We start from the raw sequence: 21,809 nt of genomic DNA on the forward strand, positions 1-21,809 counted from the left end.
AATTATTTGCACCTTTTTCTTGACTTGTATGATGACTCATCAAATCTTGTGGGCCCATATAGTGGGTCAACGTGCAGTCCAGTGGCGGTTTGGTCTTTTAGTAATTTCACAACTTCCCGTCTATGCGTAGAGTTCATCGCACTGATCATTTGAGCAGCTCACTTGTCGCATTCGGAGTCCTGGTTCAAGAGGTAGGAGCTTCGGAAGTTTGATGCTTCTGTGCGGATTTGTTGGGCTTCAGATGAGCTAAATTGGAAAGCTTATGTACACTCCCTATTCCGTGTTTAAATGTTGGATTTATCATTATTTGTACGTTAGTTGCTCCAACCTGCAAAAACACAAAAATACGATTATTTTATTATTATTAAACACAAAATTAACCGAAATATTATGTCTCTATGGGGTTTATAGTACAGTTTTGGGTGCTTATCACAAACTACAGTTCATTGCAGACGATCTCTTCATAGAAAAATGCTCCAACACATCCCCTAAGCGGATATTATAACCCCGCTCATTCAACAAATCCAAAACATGGAGAATCCTCCAACTATTCCCTACGAACTGGCATGATGCTTTTTCACAATAGTTCAAAACCTCAACAGTAAGATGGGAAAATGGCAACCTCATCCCAGCCTACAACTGCCCATAACAAACCACCACTCCCCCATCCAAAGGAACATAATCATCGTTATATATCCTCCTCTCCTCACCCAGGTCGTACATCTCCAGGTCGGCATCTACCCAACCAAACTCCTCCTTCAGATCAGCATAAAGCACCTAGCACCCACCTCCTCAGCCATCATCTCCACTGAAGAAGACGATGAAGCCCCATCTCCACTACGAACTCTAACTTCATCACCCCCATCATTTACCGTTCTCTCTCTCCACTGATCTACCTCCATTTCCCCACTCAAACTATCACTAATCATAGACATTATGAAATCAAAACAAAGAAACAAATATCAAATTTTTTTCAAAGAAACGCACCTGGAAATCAAAAGAACGAGAAAGGTTGTTTAGTTTTTCTTTTTTTTCTCTCTGCTTTTTCTTCGTTGAACTGGTAGAATGAAGAGACGAAAGACCTTTCCCACACAAAAAACCATTTGGCAGCACAATCCTCTAGAAAAACAAACTTTTTTGTATTCCCACAAATGCAATGATAACTCGCACACAAACCGCCGTGATTTTGGGCCCACGAATCCAGTCCAATAGTTCCCGCACATTTTTCAAAACCTAATTAAAATAACCAGCTGTCCGACACATGTTGTAAAGCTTTATTTTACCCGTCCTTTTTCCACCACAGCTGTCCACAAACGTCTAAAATAAAGGGGGCTGTGTAACTACCCTCCGTTCTATACTACAGTACACGTGTCCACACACCAAGTCGTACCAATCCATCAGCACGTAACTATCCATTAGAACGTACCAACAACCCAAACTCAGGTCGTCCCCAACATCAATTACAGCCATTTATGGAAACAAATCAACTAGCATAATTCTGGAGCTCAGTCAACGCAACAATCAAGGAGACATTTACTTTGTAACATTAGAGTAATTACGAATCATCAAGATAGCACATAAGGTGGATCTACACTTCATAACGGCCTGGAGCAAATAAGGAAAGTCAGCTCAAACATCTATAAGTAGAGAGAGATGAACTACGTAAAGCTTAATTCAGGTTTACCCCAAGAAACTTGATACATAGGCTAAGCAGTTAAAATCGATTTTTGAAACTAATTGGTCGAGGAGCGATATGCGATTAATCGGTTAATCGGTGATTAATCGATGATTTAATCGGTTATATCGGATGTATATATTTGATGTTTTCAAAATATATAATAGTATAATCATACAAAATATTTTTGAATAGTGATCCAAGATACAACAAAAAATATCAAATTCCCATAATCACATCTAACTAGCTCAATTTTGGAGTATTACCAATATGTCAAACACAAAAATTATGTTAAATATTTAAAGGAATAAGGGATTGAGAAGCAATAATATTTATTAGAGAGATAATACAATAATTTGTATATTTAACTTTCGTTAAGGAGGGGTAAATAAGTAAACTCTTAGCTTTGTGTATTGATTGGGTTCTATTATTATTAATACGGTTTAAGAATCCAATTCGTTAATTTTACATATTTTTTTGGATGGGGAACTAATATTTTCAATATTTTTTTTTCTCGATTTAACAAGAAATCGGTCGTCTCGGCCTATTAATCGGTCAATTCGGTGATTAAATCGGTTCGGTGAGAAAAAGTTTAAAAAATCGGTAAAAACTAATCGGTTTACAAGTGATACGCGATTAATCGGCCGAGATATCCGATATTTATAGCATAGTACGTAGGCAATTCTAATCCCAAGAAGAGTACAGTCATTCCCTATTAAACATAACATCTGGTCGTTAACCTCTAGAATACCAAACATCTACAACACTTAACTAAAGATCGAACAGACAATTCTCATTGTTAAATTAATTGCTTGCATACGTCATACATGTGCCATTTATTGAACATTTTCATTGCGGCGCAGGTAGAGAAAGATGGTGATCTGCCCAAATCCAATATATCTATGTCAATAGCTAGCTGGTTTGGAAAATGAGTAATTCTACGCTGACACATTATTTTGACACAGTCAACCAACACACTGAGGTGGCTGGTGACGTGTCATGTCCACCTAAGAAAAGTCAAACTCAACAATTTTGGATTTCTTATTTTTTCTATTTTCTTTGTTTTAATCCAAAAACCCTTCTTATCTTCTTCTCTTTTTATTTCTCAAACACAACTCAGACCCCACGCACTCTCTCTAACTATTAATTTGCACCAATCAAAAAACGCACTTTCTCCTTATTTGCAATTGTTTACTTCTTGTTTTTAGGAATGGAGTCAAAAATTTCTGAATTTGACGATATAAGTATGAGAATGTATGAGAAGGGCATCAGTGATAGAGAATTGGAAGAAACAATTGGTGTTGATGTGGGTATGGAGAATGAATTTGTTCAAGACAAAAAAGTGGGAGATCCGGAAATAGGAATGGTGTTTGATACTGTCGAAGGATTGTTTGAATATTACACTAAATACGGTTATGAGAATGGGTTTCCAGTAAAGAAAAGGTCTTCGTCGAAGGGAGATGATGGGGTGGTTAGATGGGTGCTTTTTGCATGTTCTCGATCAAGCACGATAGAGAGCACTTCAAGAAATGCTTTTAAATTGGATCCAGTTACCAAAACTCAATGCAATGCAAAGCTTAGAGCTGCTTTAGATTCTGATGGAAAGTGGAAGGTAACATCTGTAGTACTTGATCATAATCATGGTTTGAGTCCAGGAAAATCACGATATTTCATAAGAAATCGTAAATTGAACCGACGTGTTAAAAGAAAACTTGAGATAAATGATCAAGTGTGTATTCGGCCAAACAAAAGCTATTCTTCTTTGGCGGTGGAAGCGGGTGGACTTGATAAACTACCGTATTTAGGTAAAGATTGTCGCAATTATGTCGAGAAATCCAGACGGTTAAGGCTTGGCAATGGGGATGCTGCAGTTGTTTAGAACTACTTCGCAATAATGCAAGCAGATAATTCTAATTTCTACTTCCTAATGGATTTAGATGACGATGGTAGAATAAGGAATTTATTTTGGGCAGATGCAAGGAGCAAAGCAGCATATGAGGAGTTCGGTGATGTGATCACGTTCGACACAACTTACTTAACTAATAAGTATGACATGTCGTTTGCTCCTTTTGTGGGTGTGAATCATCACGGTCAGTCAATCTTGTTGGGTTGTGCTTTAATATCTCGTGAAGACACCAAGACTTTTTCTTGGGTTTTTCAGACTTGGCTTGGTTGTATGGGTGGTCGTGCTCCTAATGCAATAATTACATACCAGGACAAAGCCATGCAAAATGCTATAGAAATTGTGTTTCCGAATGCACGACATAGGTGGTGTATATGGCACATCATGAAAAAGTTACCTCAAAAATTACGGGCTCATAAGAAGTACGAGTCAATTAAGTTTGAGATACAACAAGCTGTTTATAATTCCTTAACAACCACTGAATTCGAAGGAAGATGGAATAAGTTTATTGAGAAGTATGATCTTAAGGAAAATAAATGGTTAGATGGTTTGTATAAGGAGAGTCGTCGTTGGGTTCCTGCGTTTGTAAAAGATATTTTTTGGGCGGGAATGTCAAGTACTCAAAGAAGTGAGAGCATGAATGCATTTTTTGACGGGTACATCAATTCGAAGACTACATTGAAGCAATTTGTTGAGCAATATGAGAATGCATTATGGAACAAGGCAGAAAAAGAAAACCAAGAAGATTTTAATTCCTTCAACTCCCGAGTCCCATGTATTAAAATTGAGAAACAATTTCAGGATGCTCATACAACTGCAAAATTCAAGGAATTTCAGAAGGAGTTAACCGGGAAGCTCTACTGTGACGTGTCTTCAGTTAAAAAGGAATGTGGCATTGAGGCGTATGAAATTTCCGAAGATGTTATGGTTGGAGAGGTAAATCTACAACTTACTTTTACAGTTTGCTTTAACCCAGATGACAGTGACATCAAGTGCAATTGTCGTTTGTTTGAGTTTAGAGGAATCTTATGTAAACACATTATTGTCGTATTGATTCAGAAAAAGATTCAAAATATACCTGAAAAGTACATTCTTCATCGATGGAGGAAAAATGTAAAGAGGTGTCATACAAAGGTTAAAATCAGTTACTTTGATTGGATGCAAAACCCTGAGAATGAACGTTTTGATAGGATGTGTAATGCCTTCTATGAAACAGCAGACTTGGCAATCGACAATGAAGATAAGACAAATATTGTTATGAAGTGGATTAAGGGCTTGAATAATGAACTAAAGAAAGGCGAAGAAGCATGTGCGAGTAGTCAGCCTACTACATGTGGAAGTGATCAGCCTATTGCATATGGAAGTGATCAGCCTACTGGATGTGAAACTAGTGGTAATGTTCATACTACAACTAAGGATAATGGCCTTATTCGTAGTCCTCAATCAGTTTGTGGTGCAGGCCGTCCACCTTTCAAGCGGAAGACAAGCAAGGTAGAACAAGCTGTTAAAAAGTTGCAAGAAAAGAAGAAGAAAGAGGGGAAGCGAGAACAAGTCACTAAAATGAACCAAGGAAAGAAGAAGAAAGGGACGAGCGCAATTGAAAAAACAATTAATGATTTAGGTTTGGAGAAGGTTAGCAAACAACCTTAATGATTTTACTTTTTTTTTTAGCTATTTGCGTATTTGTATGAATTTTACGTTATATGTAGGACCCAATTGGTGGATCGGAAGTTATGGAGTCTAGCGAGACACAAGAAAGTATTCCATTAAAGGTTTCTATTTATCATAGTTTATTGTTGTTGTTGTTTTTTTTTTTTTAAAGTTGTTTCAATGAATTGGATTTATATTCTTGGTACGTAGGATACGATTGGTGGAGCAGAACTTATGGAGTTTGGTGGAAGCATTTAGTAGGCATGAATGAAGAATGAAAGTTAGTCGAGTAAACTGTATGGAAGACGTACGTGTGATAGGGAAAGAACGAGAGCAGTTTGTCTCTTTGCACTTGAGTTTGTCTATTTGCACTTGAGTTTTGTCTCTTAGCATGGCAGAGAATTTTAAGTATCAGTTTCAGAAGATAGACACAAGTTTGCTGGCCGTGTCATAGCTGTTTGTGTTTCACTGAACTTGTGTGTGAATTGTGAATCATGTTAGAGACCTTTGGTTATTTGGAAAAAGATTGTTGTTGATTCTTCACATATTTCATTCTAGGTAACCTTAGTGTTTATTCTCTTAGTCCGTCATTTCTGCTTTTACATTTGTTGCTTCCTAGTCAAGGATATTGCACTGTCAGAAATTAAAATTAAAACCACACTGTCAGAAACCGTCCAAACTATATTGTACTGCAGCTTGTAATTTGTAATGTCAATAACCATGATTTCAAATTTGTATTGTAAAACTTCCGAAAGGGGCAATGATAGCTCTAGCCTGTAACTTTCTATGCACTACAGTCTGTAACAACTGATCAATTTCACCAAATACAAGCATATTACGTTCTTGTTTTATAAATGCACCAACTTCTCAAAAAAAAACAATTAGCATTACAAGTCTGGCTTGAAATTGGCAATTGAAAATTGCCTTTGAATTTTATTATATAAACGAATATTTTAATGAGAACAAAAAAACATAAAACTAAATAACCATTGTTTCTAAATAATGGATACAAATTACAGAGAGAACTAGAACTATACATTTGAATGAAGAGGAGCACAAAGGACGATGTTTTAAAATGATTACCAACTCCCACAATACAACGGGTAGTTGTAACATAAATAGAATAATCATTTCAAAACAAAATGGCTGGGTCAATTAGCAACATCCCTGCAGCCTCTCACAAACAAGACGGGTCATCTGTCCCACATGGCCTGAAATATTGGAGGTCTATTCTTCAACCAAAGCACCATTTCATTGTCCAGGGAAGATTTATTCACAACGTCATCTAGCATCGGACTACCAAAAACTTGAAGGGCACTCTTAAAAGACCATATTCTGTCTTTCAGCCACGGTCTCTGGGACTGCTTCTCCTGCCATAAAAGGGTATTGTGAGCACACAGATACAGACACACACACACAAAAGACAACCATACTTCTGACGCTCTAAACATAAATCTGCATGTTCATAATCACAATTACAAACAAGAGTGTTATACAATGAGTGCAACAAGAAAAGGAGCTTATGCTACTTACCACAATAAAGAATTTTGAAGTTCTCCCATAAGATCATTAGAGCCTGATGGGTCGTGACCATGTATTTTGGACCTAAGGTCATTTAACAAGGATTCCTCTCAGATGAGAAACCATGCACTCAAGAAGTTCCTCAACAAGTGAACCCTCTCCTTTCTAGAGGATCGGAAACTACCTCTTCGAGATTCAGTTTCTTGATTGGGGGAGGAGCTTTTTTGGTCATGGTATATACATCTCATTACGTATCTCACCTAAAATATACAAATACAAATCAGATCATGGATCCAATAAGAATGAAACTACCGCTCTGTTGCATCATTATCTATCAATATATTCAATTAATGGTTTCTGGAACACCATTTAACAAGAATATTGGTGCGTGAAAAGTATTCACAATTAATAGCTGTGCCTCCTTATCCAGTGATTACGATTGGAAAGAGAACTTGCACAACCTATCCAAAAATTTAAAGGTAAAAAAGATACAAGTTTATGGCTAAGAAACCTTTTCTACCAAAGGTTGAGAAGATGATGGCTGGCTGAACTTGATGTTTTAATTAAAGAAGATATATACTCATTATAATTTATGTTAATCTAAGTGAATATAGGGAAAATATACCCAAATCAAAATAATCTTCTTTAGATACATAGTTCAACTCACAAGATTCTAGCATCAGCCAATGCCGGTCCAGCATTCCATGACACTCCATAAGGACCTGGTGGGAAAAAAATAAGTGGCTATTACACTCAGAATTCACTTGACCATTTTGAAAACATAATACTTTTCAAGCGCTCCTTCAGTGCAGAATGGTGATTAAAGAAAAAATAAATAAAAATGAATAAGCTAAAACATAGTATTATCCTTTCAGTTAGGCAAATTATACAAACTCAGTATCCACAACACCATATGGGAAATTCTGATGAAAACCACTCATATTGTACCTTTTGATAAGCCCCTTCTCCAATCAAATTCAAATAGCTACCGCAACAGATTTGACTTCCACATAAACAAACAGAAGCTTCATACTCTTCCTTACTCTGCAATAAAAAAAATAGTGATATCATCAAATGAGGAAACCATCTTCTTCAGACATGATGAGTCATGACGAGATACAAACGGAATGTTCTTTGTCGACACTACATCAACCTATTTGGGTTTGATTTTGGGGTGGAAATTTTGGGAGAATGAATTTGGGTTATTCCAATTTTTTATTTCCGGTAGTAGCGGAGGAGAGAGAGAGCGGCGAGAAGGTAAGGGTTTTTTTATCGCAGAAACGAAAAGAAAAATGGTATGTTTGACTTTTGCTACGTGGACATGACACATCACCAGCCACCTCAGTGTGTTGGTTGACTGTGTCGATATCCTGTGTCAATGTAGTATTACTGTTTGGAAAATAGGGTTAGAGCTCAAGAAAGTGCGTGGTGGTTAATCCTGGTAAACTCAGGACTCAACTTTTTGACATCAAGCTAGAGAAGCGTACCATTCCATATTTCCATAATTCCTCCATCAATGCTTTTATGCCACGAAATTTATATGTTGTGAAAGGCTTGGTAAGCTAATTCATGTACCAATCAATTTGACCACTACTGGATAGTTAGACTTTCTAATCTATAGGCCCTTCCAACGTCCAAACAGCCCCATAAGATCATTTCCTCTTCTTTCCTAGGTTTAGCAAGCCCCATAAGATCACTTTGTGTGTTTTGATTTTGTGGCAAGAAGGGAGGGGTTTCTTCCCAGGTTCTCAATCATCTCATAAAGTGGCAAGAAGGTTACTGATCACTGGGTTCTGTGAGTTGCAACAACTATCCAATTCATAGTTTCTTTTCTCTACAATGTTTTATCATTTTGTTCGTAGAAATTTGATTAGAAACAGGACTGCTCCAAATTCAAGATGCATCTCTAGTTTCGTCTCAAAAATATTCACAGAAGAATACCTCGTAAACTCATGTGGGTTATCCCAAGAATCAGCTCTCAAAGCTTCCAAATACATTGTGCTCGATAAATCCACAACAACTAGAGCAGAGTCAGTTGTCTCCCTCTTCAAATCCTATGGTTTTACTGATGCCCACATTTCAAAAATCATCTCTACCCTCCCTCCCTCGACTTCTCCGAGCCTCTCCAGAGAAAATCTTGAAACCAAAGCTTGAATATTTCAATAAACTCATCTCGAATGATAAACGTCTCTTTATGGGAAGCTTAGAGAATTCTATCATCCCTTCCATCAATTTCCTTAGAAGCCTTGTCCCCACAGATGATGACTTCACTGTTATTCTTAAACGTTTAAAGTGGTCCACTGATATACAGGGCAGAATGGCACCAAACATAGCCCTCCTGCAAGATCATGGTATGCCGAAATCTTTGATCTCAAAATCGATTATCAAGAACCCTTGAGTTCTATATCTTCAATCGGACAAGCTTAATGCAAGTGTATTACAACTCAAGAATATGGGTTTTAGTCCTTCAAGTAAGGTGTTCCTTAGAGGGTTACATGTGCTTGCGGGGATGAAGAAGCCTATGTGGGACTTGAAATTGGAGGTTTATAGGAGTTTTGGCTGGTCAAGAGACGAGGTTCTCTCCTTGTTGTTCAAGAAGCAGCCCTTTGTTATGGCCATTTCAGTTAAGAATATCACTTCAACACTGGATTTTTTCAAGAATAGCCTTAATTGGAGCCGTGATGACATTTCCAAAAATCCAATTGTTATATTACTAAGCATGGAAAAGAGAATTGTCCCTAGAAACTTTGTTCTTCAACCTCTTATTTCAAAGGGCTTGATAAACAAGAGTGAAATGGGCGGAGCATTAAGACTAGTTGAAAATGCGTTCTTGGAGAGGTTTGTCATCAGATATCAAAATGAGGTGCCGGAACTTTTGAAGTTGTACCAAAGTAAAGTAACTACTGAAGATTTTGTTGTTGGGCATAAGGATTAAGGATGGCTGTGAATCTGATATATTCTTGAAAGCATTATCTGATAATACAAGCTTAACGCAAGTTTATTAAAACTCAAGAATATGGATTTTAGTCCTTTAAGTAAGGTGTTCGTTAGTGGATTACATGTGCTTGTTGGGATAAAGAAGCCTATATGGGACTTGGAATTGGAGGCTTACAGGAGTTTTGGCTGGTCAGAAGATGAGGTTATTTCCATGTTCAAGAAGCACCCCTACGTAATGGCCGTTTCAGTGAAGAAGATCAATGTAGCACTGGATTTCTTCATGAATACCCTGAATTGGACTCGAGATGATTTTGCCAGGAACACGACTGCTATTGATTTAAGCTTGTAAAATAGAGTCTTTCCAAGATGTTATGTTCTTCAAATGCTGATCTCAAAGGGTCTACTAAGTTATAATGTTATTTGTCGCATTAAGAGAAGCAGAAGATGTGTTTTTGGCAAAGTATGTGATCAAGTTTCAGCACGAGGAACCCAAACTCTTTTAGGAGTACCAAATTAAGTTGGGTACTCAAGGTTCGAATATATCTTCCAAAGATGGTTCTACGAATGTGGAATTGTAGAATGTAATCTAGGCAATTTTTTTCAGTTCGATGGTGATTGGTTGGTTGCATAAACCACGTGGGTAAGTTATATGTTTCTTTGAGACTGCAATTTCCTTAGCTTTGCCAACGGAGGCTCATCGACTTGTCAGAGGTATTCTTATCTCATTTTTCTCAAAGTTCGCCCAGGCTTTTTAACTAGGTGGATCTTGGTCTAAAAGTAAATTTCAGAATTTAATCACCTCTAACTCTTAAGTATGCCTTTTAAGTTTACCATTCTGTGTTTTGCCTGTTTAACAATACAATGTTAACACCCACTTCGAGTTTCTGCCATTTCAGTAGAGAAAGAGAGGGCAACTATAATTACCACAGTAGACTGTAAGCAGCACCAAAGAGACGCTGCGGCTGGCGACAGGCATTGATATGTCCTGGTATCCCACTTCGGCAACATTTATTTAGAAAATAGGATCAGAGCTCTAGAAAGTGGGTGTTAACTTTGTATTGTTTTAAAATTGTTAACATTGTAATTTCATCAAGATCTAGTGATCGAAAAATTAAATAAACTAGTTTGCAAAAATTCATATCGATTGATATTAATATTCATTAGAATAAAGAAACTAAGTGGGAACTAAGTTTATCTACAGTTATAAGTAAAAATTTCTAGAACGGTAAGAAACTGAAGATTAACATTCTTCTTCTTCTTCAGAAGCGCCTGATGATAGTGGTAGCTCATGCCTACATAAAGGGCAAGTGTGATTAGTCTGTAGCCATTCTTTGATGCATCCATTATGAAACACGTGTTTGCAAGGCATTAGGGTAACCTCGATCCCCTCACAGAACTCATCTAAACAAACTGGACAACTGCCTTCTTCAGAATTTTCCTTCTCAACATATTTTCTGGTCTCTAATGATGCAACAGCAGATGACGCCGCAGAGAGTAAAGGACATTGAGGGCTAGTATCAAACATACCGTCAAAAAGTACGTAGGGTAGCATAAGTATATTAACAACCTTGAAAACCAAACGTATTGTCATACTCTTAATCCTTCCTTGCTGGTTCGAAGCTCTCCATGCGTTTATATGCATGGAACGCGGTAGAGTTGCACAGAGTATTTCCCACGCAGCAGGAGAAATAACGTCCTCGGATGCATATTTGTTGCAATGATATTTGAACAAAACTTCACACCTTTCAAGAGCGTTTAACAATGGAAAGTCTAGGTTAAAATTTTCGGTAGTAGTGGAGTCAGAACGTTGTTCAATAAATACATAGTTTTCACTTGTTCGTGTTGTTATTAGATCCACAGAATCGACGTGAACCTGCAAGATTGCTTCGACAGGTTTCTTTTCTGACTCGGGAATATTAGGATCATAATCGGAGAATTCAACATTGAAATCGTAAGACTGGAAGGTTTTAGCCCTGAAGGGTTCAAACATAGACACTTCTTCTTCTTCTTCTTCAATTGCTGCTTCCATCTCGATGTTGAACTGATGAATGAATAGTTCTTTCTCTTGTTCAATTTGTAACTTCAAACACTTTTCTTAAAGAATAGTTGCTAATCCTGTTTATGTATGTAATTATTTATAGCGAAGAACGACAGAAGCAATTCGGCTTTACTAAGCCTAGTTGGACTTCTCCTACTAATTGTGGTAGAACTAGAACTAACAGGACTAGAAGTTCCTCCGGTACTTAGACGGTAGCGAAATAAGAGTTCTGACAGCCACGATGTTCGGCCCAAAGTTCTTAGATTCAATTTTTATTTTGGGTATTTAATTACCAAATTCAAGCGTAGGCCCATCCGGTTGGAAAATTTCATCCGCTTAGTTCAAAGTTTCAAACCATAAAGGTTTTTACTTTTTTATTTTTTTCCCATTTTATTTAAAGGCTAACAAAATATAAAAAATGGTTACTATGACGAAAAAGTGAAAAACACACTAAGAACATTGGCAATTGCAACTCTAAAAATAAGAAATTGTAGTAACACTGTAACACTAACATTCACATACATCTTCTGAGGCAGGGGCAGACCTAGGAGTTGGGTACGAGGAGCTGCAGCCTTCTCCTCCAATTATTTGTTTTTTTTGGAAAAAAAATCCTGTATATGCATGGCTGACCGATGGGAGTTGACAGACTATAGATCTGTCAACATTCTACAATCAGGGCCGGCCCTAGGTTTCAAGGGGCCCTATGCAAGCTCCCAAAAATGGGGCCTATATATTAATAAAAAAAAAATAACAACAAAACTCGCAAAATATTTTTTTCTTACCAAATCACTTCTGACTGTCCAAGGGGATATGGAGGACATGGACCAAGCATCACAGAGTCAGACACTACCTTCTCATAAAACTTAATTGCACGGTCCAGATCAGTCACACGAAGCATAACTTGACATAGTGGCTCTGGAGTCGATCCCCTCTGGATTAGCTCAAAAGTATAGTCATTCGGATCCTTCACAAAAGCTATGACTGTCTCCCCACCTAAAACTGCACCAGGTTCACCTATGACCTTTCCTTCTTTGGCTCACATTTTCAACCAATTCATGAATCTGTAAATGAATGAAGTTAAGAAATTCAAGTTTCCATATATATCGACGACTATATAATCATTCTAATCTCCAACTCAAACAAAACTTACATCTTCAGTTGCTATAGCAAAATGTCCAAAGCCTGATCCAATATCATAGCTATCCTTTCCATGGTCTACAGATCAGCATAGGCAAAACTCGCAGGTGCAGCTTCTTTCACAGTTTCACTCTTCAAATTTTCTCAACTAAATTGGGTGTGACTGTCTTAAAGAAGTACATCACTGAAAAAGTGTAAAATTTAGTGGAACATGGCAAATTATTGACAGAGTATGGTAGAGAAAATGCCAAGCGTAACACTCATTATGCTGACAAATCGTGCAAAGTTGTATAATGCATTGGCCTTTGGAATAAAATAAAAAGCTGGTCAGGAACGAAATAAAGGAAGAACAAATATATATAACATATTAACATAACATATATATAACTAAGTGTTACCCATCTTGCGCAAAAGCATCAATAATATATATAACTTCTTAAAGGATACCATATAATAAAGTATATGGCTTTCTCTTTCACTGATCTTATAGCCAATCAAAAAACTACTAATAAACTACTATTAATCAAAAATAGATCTTGAAGCATTTTTACTTGTGAAATCACTGATTACGCTTGCATAGTCAATTTTCTCTACCAATCCCTTCTCAATGGACAACATAGCTAACCCATTCAATCTTTCTTGTGACATGCTTGACCGAAGGTAAGATTTTATCAATTTCAACTTTGAAAAGCTTTGTTCTCCAGATGCAACTCAGAATCGGTATGGTTACTAATATTCTCAGAAGAAATCCATGCATTTGGAAAACAACTAGCTGTTAACTTCAAATGATCCAACACGCCAACTGCCTTCTTTATGCTTTTCGGCAAATCTTCTCTCAATATCGTAGTTCGAAAATAACTCCCTCCCATCAATATCGATATCGTGGTCGTGCTTCAAATACTTTTCAAGGTTCTCACAAGAAGCTTTTAAACTAGTATTATTTTGCAGACTTCAACTTCTCCAAATCATACAAAACCCAAAAGTTCCTTCAAATTTTTGAAATTCTTCAAATCGACTCCTTAATGAAGAAAAAGAGCTTGGTCAACTATAAATATAAAGTAGTGGACTCAACAACTTTTCACCGATTGTGGCGGTTCTTGAGTAGAATTCTCATCAAACTGTCTCTTTCTACGAATGATACGTTTTTCACGAAAAACAGGTTCAACTTGCATAGCAGTCGCGATCTCCTTAGCCTCTACCACAGCCTCATCAAATCCAGTTACTCTATACCTCTCAAAATATGAAATGAGCCCTTCTAACTTCTTTATAGCTACATCCATGTGCATGTCTTCCTTTTGCAAGAGTTTGCTAACAGAGTTAACTTGTAACAATACATTGTACCAAATAATCATGCCAACCAAGAATTCAAAATTTTCCAACTAGTGTGTTGCTAAAGGCTCAGCATCACTCTTTGTCTTTGGATCATCACTAGTATCAACCAAGCGAAGTAAAGCATCTCGAATCTGTGGAGCCTGCTCTTTTATCGCTGCAACACTGTCCAAACGGCTTTCCCAACGTGTTGGTGCCAATGTCTTAAGAGTAAGACCACCTTGAACCTTATCTTTAAAAACTTGCCACCGCTTTGTAGATGAAGAAAACACCGAATATATACGTTGCACCACTCCGAAAAAAGATACAGCTTTTGGACAAGAGTTCGCCATATCACATAGAGCAAGATTAAGTGTGTGACAACCACATGGAGTATAGAATGCTCTAGGATTAACTTCAAGCAATCTATTTTGTACACCTTTGTGTTTCCCTTTCATATTAGATCCATTATCATAACCTTGGCCTCTAATATTACCAATGTCGAGTTCAAGAATATCTAGCATATCTTTCAGTTTATTAAAAAGTCCCAGACCCGATGTGTCATCCACTTTCCAAAATTCTAAAAAATATTCTTCCACCTTCATTGGACTTGTTGAAACATCCACACACCGTACAATAAGAGACATTTGCTCTTCATGACTTATATCAGGTGTACAATCAAGGATGACTGAGAAATACTTTCCATCTTGGATTTTCTTCACTATCACACCTTTAACCTCACCTGCCAACATTTCTATCAATTCATTTTGAATCTTGTGACCAAGATAATGATGATGAATTTCACTCTTTTGGATACGTTGGAGGTGTTTCTGGATAACCGGATCAAATTTACCCATCATTTCAATTATACTCAAAAAAATTCCATTGTTCTCTTCATAAATCTTCTCATGCTTCCCGCAAAATGACAAATTATTCTTAGCAAGAGTTTTCACAACAACAAGTACCCTCTGTAAAAATTCCCTCCAATGTTCTCTTTCCTTTGAAATCTGATCCTGAAGATGTTTATCAATAGTTTCATTCTTGTCTAGTCGATCCACCAATTCAATCCAATATTTAAGTCGTCTTTTGTGCTCAGGATGTTGCTCATGTTGTTTAAGCCTTGTTGTAAGATTTCTCCAATTGTCATATCCTTCATCAGTTAACAGAGTAAACTTTCCATTTTGCTTGAACAATTTACAACAAAAGCAATATACCTTGTCTAAAGCATGTGAATAGACGAGCCAACTTCTATCTTGCTTCTCCCCATTCTCCAAATGTCGAGTGTAATAAGAGGAAGAAAATCGCCTATTTTCATAATTTCTAGGAAAATTACGACTATGATCTCTTACTGGACCCTTTTGTACAAGTAAGTCTCTAAATTTTTGGTCAATCTTATTCCAATTTCCTTGATCATAATAATTCACCGGTCTTTCATAATCATTATCGGCTTGTGCATGTTCTTCAATCACCACATTTTCAGATTCCACATTATTCAATTCTTCATTAACCGGTTCCTCATTTACCAATTCTTCAAACCCTTCATTAATTCGTTCATCATTTACTTCTTCTCTATTGCCATTGTCATTCTCATGTATCTCGTTAACAGGATTTAGCAATTGAACCCTCTGCTTGTTTCGTAGTCGTAAAGAATTTTTTTATAGCTCCTGCTTGAGATTGAGCCAATGCTTCCATTCTTCGCTTCTGTTTCCTTTTTTCATTACCAGGTGGATACGCTCTAGTCCCTGCCATTCGAAAAATCTTAAGAAAAACAACAACCTGATAGTCTGATACGTCTTTTCACAATTCCGTTAAAGTGGTTTGGCGCTTGTCTACTTAAAACTTGATGAATGATAACGGGATTAACAGATAACCTGTTCAAATAATTTAATATCCAATTGAAAAAACAACAAGAGAAATTAAATAATCCTTTCTACTAGTTAAAAAAAGCAGTGAAAGCACCAACAAACCATGTCTTGTTCATATTAAATAATCCCTAACTTAAAAAAGAAAGGATTGATTTGGATTATAAAAAAAAAATAAAAATATCAAATAAATACGATCCTTTATGAATTTAGAATGGCTTAACCCCGACCAACCGCCAAAACAAAGGCCAAAAAGAGGGAAGATAATACGGAAGGAAGGATAACCGGGTTTTGTTTTTCGGACTTTGAATTAGAATCGGATTTTTGTTTTGGTGGGCTAAATCAACTTTTAAGTTGACACATGAGTGGGTTTAAGTGGCGGATGGGGACTTTATATTTAGCAAACATTTGGGGGCCTTAGGCCTTAGGCAGCATAGGCCTAGGGCCGGCCCTGGTTAATCCCGTTATCATTCATCAAGTTTTAAGTAGACAAGCGCCAAGCCACTTTAACGGAATTGTGAAAAGACGTATCGGACTATCGTTGTTGTTTTTCTTAGGATTTTCAATGGCGGGGACTAGAGCGATCCATCCGTAATGAAAAAGGAAAAATAAGCGAAGAATGGAAGCATTGGCTCAATCTCAAGCAGGAGCTATAAAAAAATTCTTTACGACTACGAAACAAGCAAAGGGTTCAATTGCAAATCCTGTTAACGAGATACATGAGAATGACAATGGCAATGGAGAAGAAGTAAATGATGAACGAATTAATGAAGGGTTTGAAGAATTGGTAAATGAGGAACCGGTTAATGAAGAATTGAATAATGTGGAATCTGAAAATGTGGTGATTGAAGAACATGCACAAGCCGATAATGATTATGAAGGACCGGTGAATTATTATGATCAAGGAAATTGGAATAAGATTGACCAAAAATTTAGAGACTTACTTGTACAAAAGGGTCCAGTAAGAGATCATAGTCGTAATTTTCCTAGAAATTCTGAAAATAGGCGATTTTCTTCCTCTTATTACACTCGACATTTAGAGAATGGGGAGAAGCAAGATAGAAGTTGGCTCGTCTATTCACATGCTTTAGACAAGGTATATTGCTTTTGTTGTAAATTGTTCAAGCAAAATGGAAAGTTTACTCGTTAATCGATGAAGGATATGACAATTGGAGAAATCTTACAACAAGGCTTAAACAACATGAGCAACATCCCGAAAGCACAAAAGACTACTTAAATATTGGATTGAATTGGTGGATCGACTAGACAAGAATGAAACTATTGATAAACATCTTCGTGATCAGATTTCAAAGGAAAGAGAACATTGGAGGAATTTTTACATAGGGTACTTGTTGTTGTGAAAACTCTTGCTAAGAATAATTTGTCATTTCAAGGAAGCATGAGAAGATTTATGAAGAGAACAATGGAATTTTTTTTTGAGTATAATTGAAATGATGGGTAAATTTGATCCGTTATCCAAAAACACCTCCAACGATCCAAAAGAGTGAAATTCATCATCATTATCTTGGTCACAAGATTCAAAATGAATTGATAGAAATGTTGGCGGTGAGGTTAAAGGTGCGATAGTGAAGAAAATCCAAGATGCAAAGTATTTCTCAGTCATCCTTGATTGTACACCTGATATAAGTCATGAAGAGCAAATGTCTCTTATTGTACGGTGTGTGGATGTTTCAACAAGTCCAATGAAGGTGGAAGAATATTTTTTAGAATTTTGGAAAGTGGATGACACATCGGGTCTGGGACTTTTTAATAAACTGAAAGATATGCTAGATATTCTTGAACTCGACATTGGTAATATTAGAGGCCAAGGTTACGATAATGGATCTAATATGAAAGGGAAACACAAAGGTGTACAAAATAGATTGCTTGAAGTTAATCCTAGAGCATTCTATACTCCATGTGGTTGTCGCACACTTAATCTTGCTCTATGTGATATGGCGAACTCTTGTCCAAAAGCTGTATTTTTTTCGGAGTGGTGCAACGTATATATTAGGTGTTTTCTTCATCTACAAAGCAGTGGCAAGTTTTTAAAGATAAGGTTCAAGGTGGTCTTACTCTTAAGACATTGGCACCAAACACGCTGGAAAGCCGCTTTGACGAGTGTTGCAGCGATAAAAGAGCAGGCTCCACATATTCGAGATGCTTTACTTCACTTGGTTGATACTAGTGATGATCCAAAGACAAAGAGTGATGTTGAGCCTTTAGCAACACACGAGTTGGAAAATTTTGAATTCTTGGTTGACATGATTATTTGGTACAATGTATTGTTACAGGTTAACTCTGTTAGCAAACTCTTGCAAAAGGAAGACATGCACATGGATGTAGCTATAAAGAAGTTAGAAGGGCTCATTTCATATTTTGAGAGGTATAGAGTAACTGGATTTGATGAGGCTGTGGTAGAGGCTAAGGAGATCGCGACTGCTATGCAAGTTGAACCTGTTTTTCGTGAAAAACGTATCATTCGTAGAAAGAGACAGTTTGATGAGAATGCTACTGAAGAACTGCCACAATCAGCTGAAGAGTTGTTCAGAGTCCACTACTTTATATATATAGTTGACCAAGCTCTTTCTTCATTAAGGAGCCGATTTGAAGAATTTCAAAAATTTGAAGGAACTTTTGGGTTTTTGTATGATTTGGAGAAGTTGAAGTCTGCAAATAATACTAGTTTAAAAGCTTCTTGTGAGAACCTTGAAAAGTATTTGAAGCAACGACCACGATCCGATATTGATGGGAGGGAGTTATTTTCTGAACTACAGATATTGAGAGAAGATTTGCCAGAAAGCATAAAGAAGGCAGTTGACGTGTTGGATCATTTGAAGTTAACAGCTAGTTGTTTTCCAAATGCATGGATTTCTTACAGAATATTAGTAACCATACCAGTTACAGTTGCATCTGGAGAACGAAGCTTTTCAAAGTTGAAATTGATAAAATCTTACCTTCGGTCAAGCATGTCACAAGAAAGATTGAATGGGTTAGCTATGTTGTCCATTGAGAAGGGATTGGTGGAGAAAATTGACTATGCAAGCGTAATCAGTGATTTCGCAAGTTATAATGCTTCAAGATCTATTTTTGATTAATAGTAGTTTATTAGTAGTTTTTTGATTGGCTATAAGATCAGTGAAAGAGAAAGCCATATACTTTATTATATGGTATCCTTTAAGAAGTTATATATATTATTGATGCTTTTGCGCAAGATGGGTAACACTTAGTTATATATATGTTATGTTAATATGTTATATATATTTGTTCTTCCTTTGTTTCGTTCCTAACCAGCTTTTTATTTTATTCCAAAGGCCAATGCATTATACAACTTTGCACGATTTGTCAGCATAATGAGTGTTACGCTTGCCATTTTCTCTACCATACTCTATCAATAATTTGCCATGTTCCACTAAATTTTACACTTTTTCAGTGATGTACTTCGCTAAGACAAATACACCCAATTTAGTTGAGAAAATTTGAAGAGTGAAACTGTGAAAGAAGCTGCACCTCTGCGCGAAGTTTTGCCTATGCTGATTTGTAGACTATGGAAAGGATAGCTATGATATTGGATCAAGCTTTGACATTTTGCTATAGCAACCTAAGATGTAAGTTTTGTTTAAGCCGAGATTAGAATGATTATATAGTCGCCGATATATATGGAAACTTGAATTTTTAACTTCATTCATTTACGATTCATGAATTGGTTGAAAATGTGAGCCAAAGAAGGAAAGGTCATAGGTGAACCCGGTGCAGTTTTTAGGTGGGGAGACAAATATAGCTTTTGTGAAGGATCCGGATGACTATACTTTTGAGCTAATCCAGAGGGATCGACTCGAGCCCACTATGTCAAGTTATGCTTCGTGGTGACTGATCCGACCGCAAATTAAGTTTTATGAGAAGGTAGTGTCCGACTCTGTGATGCTTGGTCCATGTCCTCCATATCCCCTTGGACCGGTCGGGCGTGATTTGGTAAGAAAAAAATATTTTGCGAGTTTTGTTGTTATTTTTTTTTTATTAATATATAGGCCCCATTTTTGGGAGCTTGCATAGGGCCCCTTGAAACCTAGGGCCGGCCCTGGGATTAACAGATAACTTGTTCAAATAATTTAATATCCAATTGAAAAAACAACAAGAGAAATTAAATAATCCCTTCTACTAGTTAAAAAAAGCAGTGAAAGCACCAACAAACCATGTCTTGTTCATATTAAATAATCCCTAACTTAAAAAAGAAAGGATTGATTTGGATTATAAAAAAAAAAAGAAATTAAAAATATCAAATACCTGATCCTTTATGAATTTAGAATGGCGAACCCGCCGAACCGCGAAAAACAAAGGCCAAAAGAGGGAAGATAATACGGAAGGAAGGATAACTGGGTTTTGTTTTTCGGACTTTTGAATTAGAATCGGATTTTTGTTTTGGTGGGCTAAATCAACTTTTAAGTTGACACAGTAGTGGGTTTAAGTGGCGGATGGGGCCTTTATATTTAGCAAACATTTGGGGGCCCTATGCAAGGCCTTAGGCAGCATAGGCCCAGGGCGGCCCCTGTCTACAATGTATAGACGTATAGTTCTTTCCCTTTCTCAGTTTTCAGTTTTTGGCTATCAGCAAGACAAACACACCTAGCAGCAGCACATAACTACACAAGGATTAACTAGCAGCCTAGCAAGGTCCTTCTTTTGAAGTACAAAGGGGCGAAGGGGCAAGGATGATCTCAAATAGGAGAGTTTTAAAAAAGAGTTGGACTACAACTTCTATCAACACAAGATGGAGAAGATGAACTGCCGGAATGCTACAATTGAAACTAACCCATAGTTGGCGTGAAGCTGATTTTGTAGCAAGGAAATTAAAGGTGCAACCCTGGATCAAGGAGTTACATAATGGAGCCACGACAGACCGGATTTTGTTAATTAGTCTTTTTAGGACCTATTACCAATGCAAGCAATAACTTGTTACTTCCACATAGGCGCTACATAGGACTATTTTCCCTCATAGTTATTTTCTTGGTGAGAAGATACTAGGAGTTGTCCAATGGCAGAGGTGACTTTAAACTTCGGACGTAATGTTTTATTCCCATGTAAAAAACGGAAAAAATGCACGGGATGGAATGTTTATCCGTTTGAAAAAAAAAACAAAAAAAAAAATCGAAAAAACACTCGAAACAGAATGAAACATCCCGTCCAAAGAAAAAAAAATGAAAAAAAAAAACACAAAACAGAATAAAATGTTCCGTCTGAATATCACAATTCAACAACTATCCCCATAGCAAATCCTATCCTCATTGTTACCTAGTGAAAAACTACCTTCATAATCACCCTTACATTGGGCCATTGTTTTTTGGCTCATAAGGATGACAAGTTGCTATTTCCCCTCAAAGTTGTTTGTAATGGGAATGCTCTTAACTATGTTATAAACGCTCCACATGTAATGTGTCACATTCTTTTCTCTCCATCAATAAAATTCTTACTTGCATGCAATAAAAAAAAACAAAAACAAAACAAAAAAAAAAAAAAAAAAAAAAAAAAAAAAAAAAAGAAAAAAAAAATCCAACTTCTATCAACACAAAATAGTCCAATTTCCTCAATTTCTTTTTAATAAAATAATTTCACCACGTAAAATACCAAACATACTCTACACTTCTACAAAAATTCCAAATTATTAAATTTCATTTATTCTATAAATAAATAAAGGGTTAACACCCCCTAGATGAGCCAATTAGGATTTTCCCCCACTACTAGATGGGAAATTAGGGTCTTCACCCCTCCAAATATACACAC

General features: G+C 36.7%; 5 protein-coding genes across 5 annotated transcripts; 4 read left to right on the plus strand and 1 right to left on the minus strand.

Annotated features, from left to right (window-relative positions):
• Positions 1–2,885: 2,885 nt before the first annotated feature.
• LOC147512133 (protein FAR-RED IMPAIRED RESPONSE 1-like) lies at positions 2,886–3,554 on the plus strand. The gene has a single exon (XM_086598657.1). The coding sequence runs from the start codon at positions 2,886–2,888 to the stop codon at positions 3,552–3,554; it is 669 nt and encodes a 222-aa protein (XP_086454783.1).
• A 15-nt stretch (positions 3,555–3,569) lies between these two features.
• LOC147512134 (protein FAR-RED IMPAIRED RESPONSE 1-like) lies at positions 3,570–5,486 on the plus strand. Its single transcript, XM_086598658.1, has 4 exons — positions 3,570–4,514; positions 4,638–5,210; positions 5,288–5,350; positions 5,439–5,486. The coding sequence occupies exons 1-4, from the start codon at positions 3,570–3,572 to the stop codon at positions 5,484–5,486; spliced, it is 1,629 nt and encodes a 542-aa protein (XP_086454784.1).
• Positions 5,487–14,240: 8,754 nt separating this feature from the next.
• LOC147512135 (uncharacterized) lies at positions 14,241–15,918 on the minus strand. Its single transcript, XM_086598659.1, has 2 exons — positions 15,792–15,918; positions 14,241–15,706 (listed from the first exon to the last, which is right to left on the minus strand). The coding sequence occupies exons 1-2, from the start codon at positions 15,916–15,918 to the stop codon at positions 14,241–14,243; spliced, it is 1,593 nt and encodes a 530-aa protein (XP_086454785.1).
• Positions 15,919–16,650: 732 nt separating this feature from the next.
• On the plus strand, positions 16,651–18,213 carry LOC147512136 (uncharacterized). The gene is made up of 2 exons (XM_086598660.1): positions 16,651–17,127; positions 18,046–18,213. Exons 1-2 carry the CDS (start codon positions 16,651–16,653, stop codon positions 18,211–18,213), a joined length of 645 nt encoding a protein of 214 aa, XP_086454786.1.
• A 61-nt stretch (positions 18,214–18,274) lies between these two features.
• On the plus strand, positions 18,275–19,359 carry LOC147512137 (uncharacterized). The gene has a single exon (XM_086599448.1). The coding sequence runs from the start codon at positions 18,296–18,298 to the stop codon at positions 19,127–19,129; it is 834 nt and encodes a 277-aa protein (XP_086455574.1). The 5' UTR covers positions 18,275–18,295; the 3' UTR covers positions 19,130–19,359.
• Positions 19,360–21,809: the final 2,450 nt, after the last annotated feature.

This window comes from Coptis chinensis, chromosome 3, assembly GCF_015680905.1.
Source record: "Coptis chinensis isolate HL-2020 chromosome 3, ASM1568090v1, whole genome shotgun sequence".
In the NCBI taxonomy this organism is placed as follows: Eukaryota; Viridiplantae; Streptophyta; class Magnoliopsida; order Ranunculales; family Ranunculaceae; genus Coptis; species Coptis chinensis.

What these genes read in the sequence shown, in the direction of transcription:
- LOC147512137 (XM_086599448.1), top strand. Translation starts at nt 18,296, where the DNA reads ATGATTATTTGGTACAATGTATTGTTACAGGTTAACTCTGTTAGCAAA.
- LOC147512133 (XM_086598657.1), top strand. Translation starts at nt 2,886, where the DNA reads ATGGAGTCAAAAATTTCTGAATTTGACGATATAAGTATGAGAATGTAT.
- LOC147512135 (XM_086598659.1), bottom strand. Translation starts at nt 15,918, where the DNA reads ATGGCAGGGACTAGAGCGTATCCACCTGGTAATGAAAAAAGGAAACAG. An exon ending in GACTACGAAACAAGCAGAGG is followed by an intron (nt 15,707 to 15,791) that starts GTTCAATTGCTA and finishes GAATTAATGAAG; the next exon opens with GGTTTGAAGAATTGGTAAAT.
- LOC147512134 (XM_086598658.1), top strand. Translation starts at nt 3,570, where the DNA reads ATGCAAGCAGATAATTCTAATTTCTACTTCCTAATGGATTTAGATGAC. An exon ending in AAGATGTTATGGTTGGAGAG is followed by an intron (nt 4,515 to 4,637) that starts GTAAATCTACAA and finishes GTATTGATTCAG; the next exon opens with AAAAAGATTCAAAATATACC. An exon ending in AAGAAAGTATTCCATTAAAG is followed by an intron (nt 5,351 to 5,438) that starts GTTTCTATTTAT and finishes CTTGGTACGTAG; the next exon opens with GATACGATTGGTGGAGCAGA.
- LOC147512136 (XM_086598660.1), top strand. Translation starts at nt 16,651, where the DNA reads ATGGAAGCATTGGCTCAATCTCAAGCAGGAGCTATAAAAAAATTCTTT. An exon ending in ATTCACATGCTTTAGACAAG is followed by an intron (nt 17,128 to 18,045) that starts GTATATTGCTTT and finishes CGTATATATTAG; the next exon opens with GTGTTTTCTTCATCTACAAA.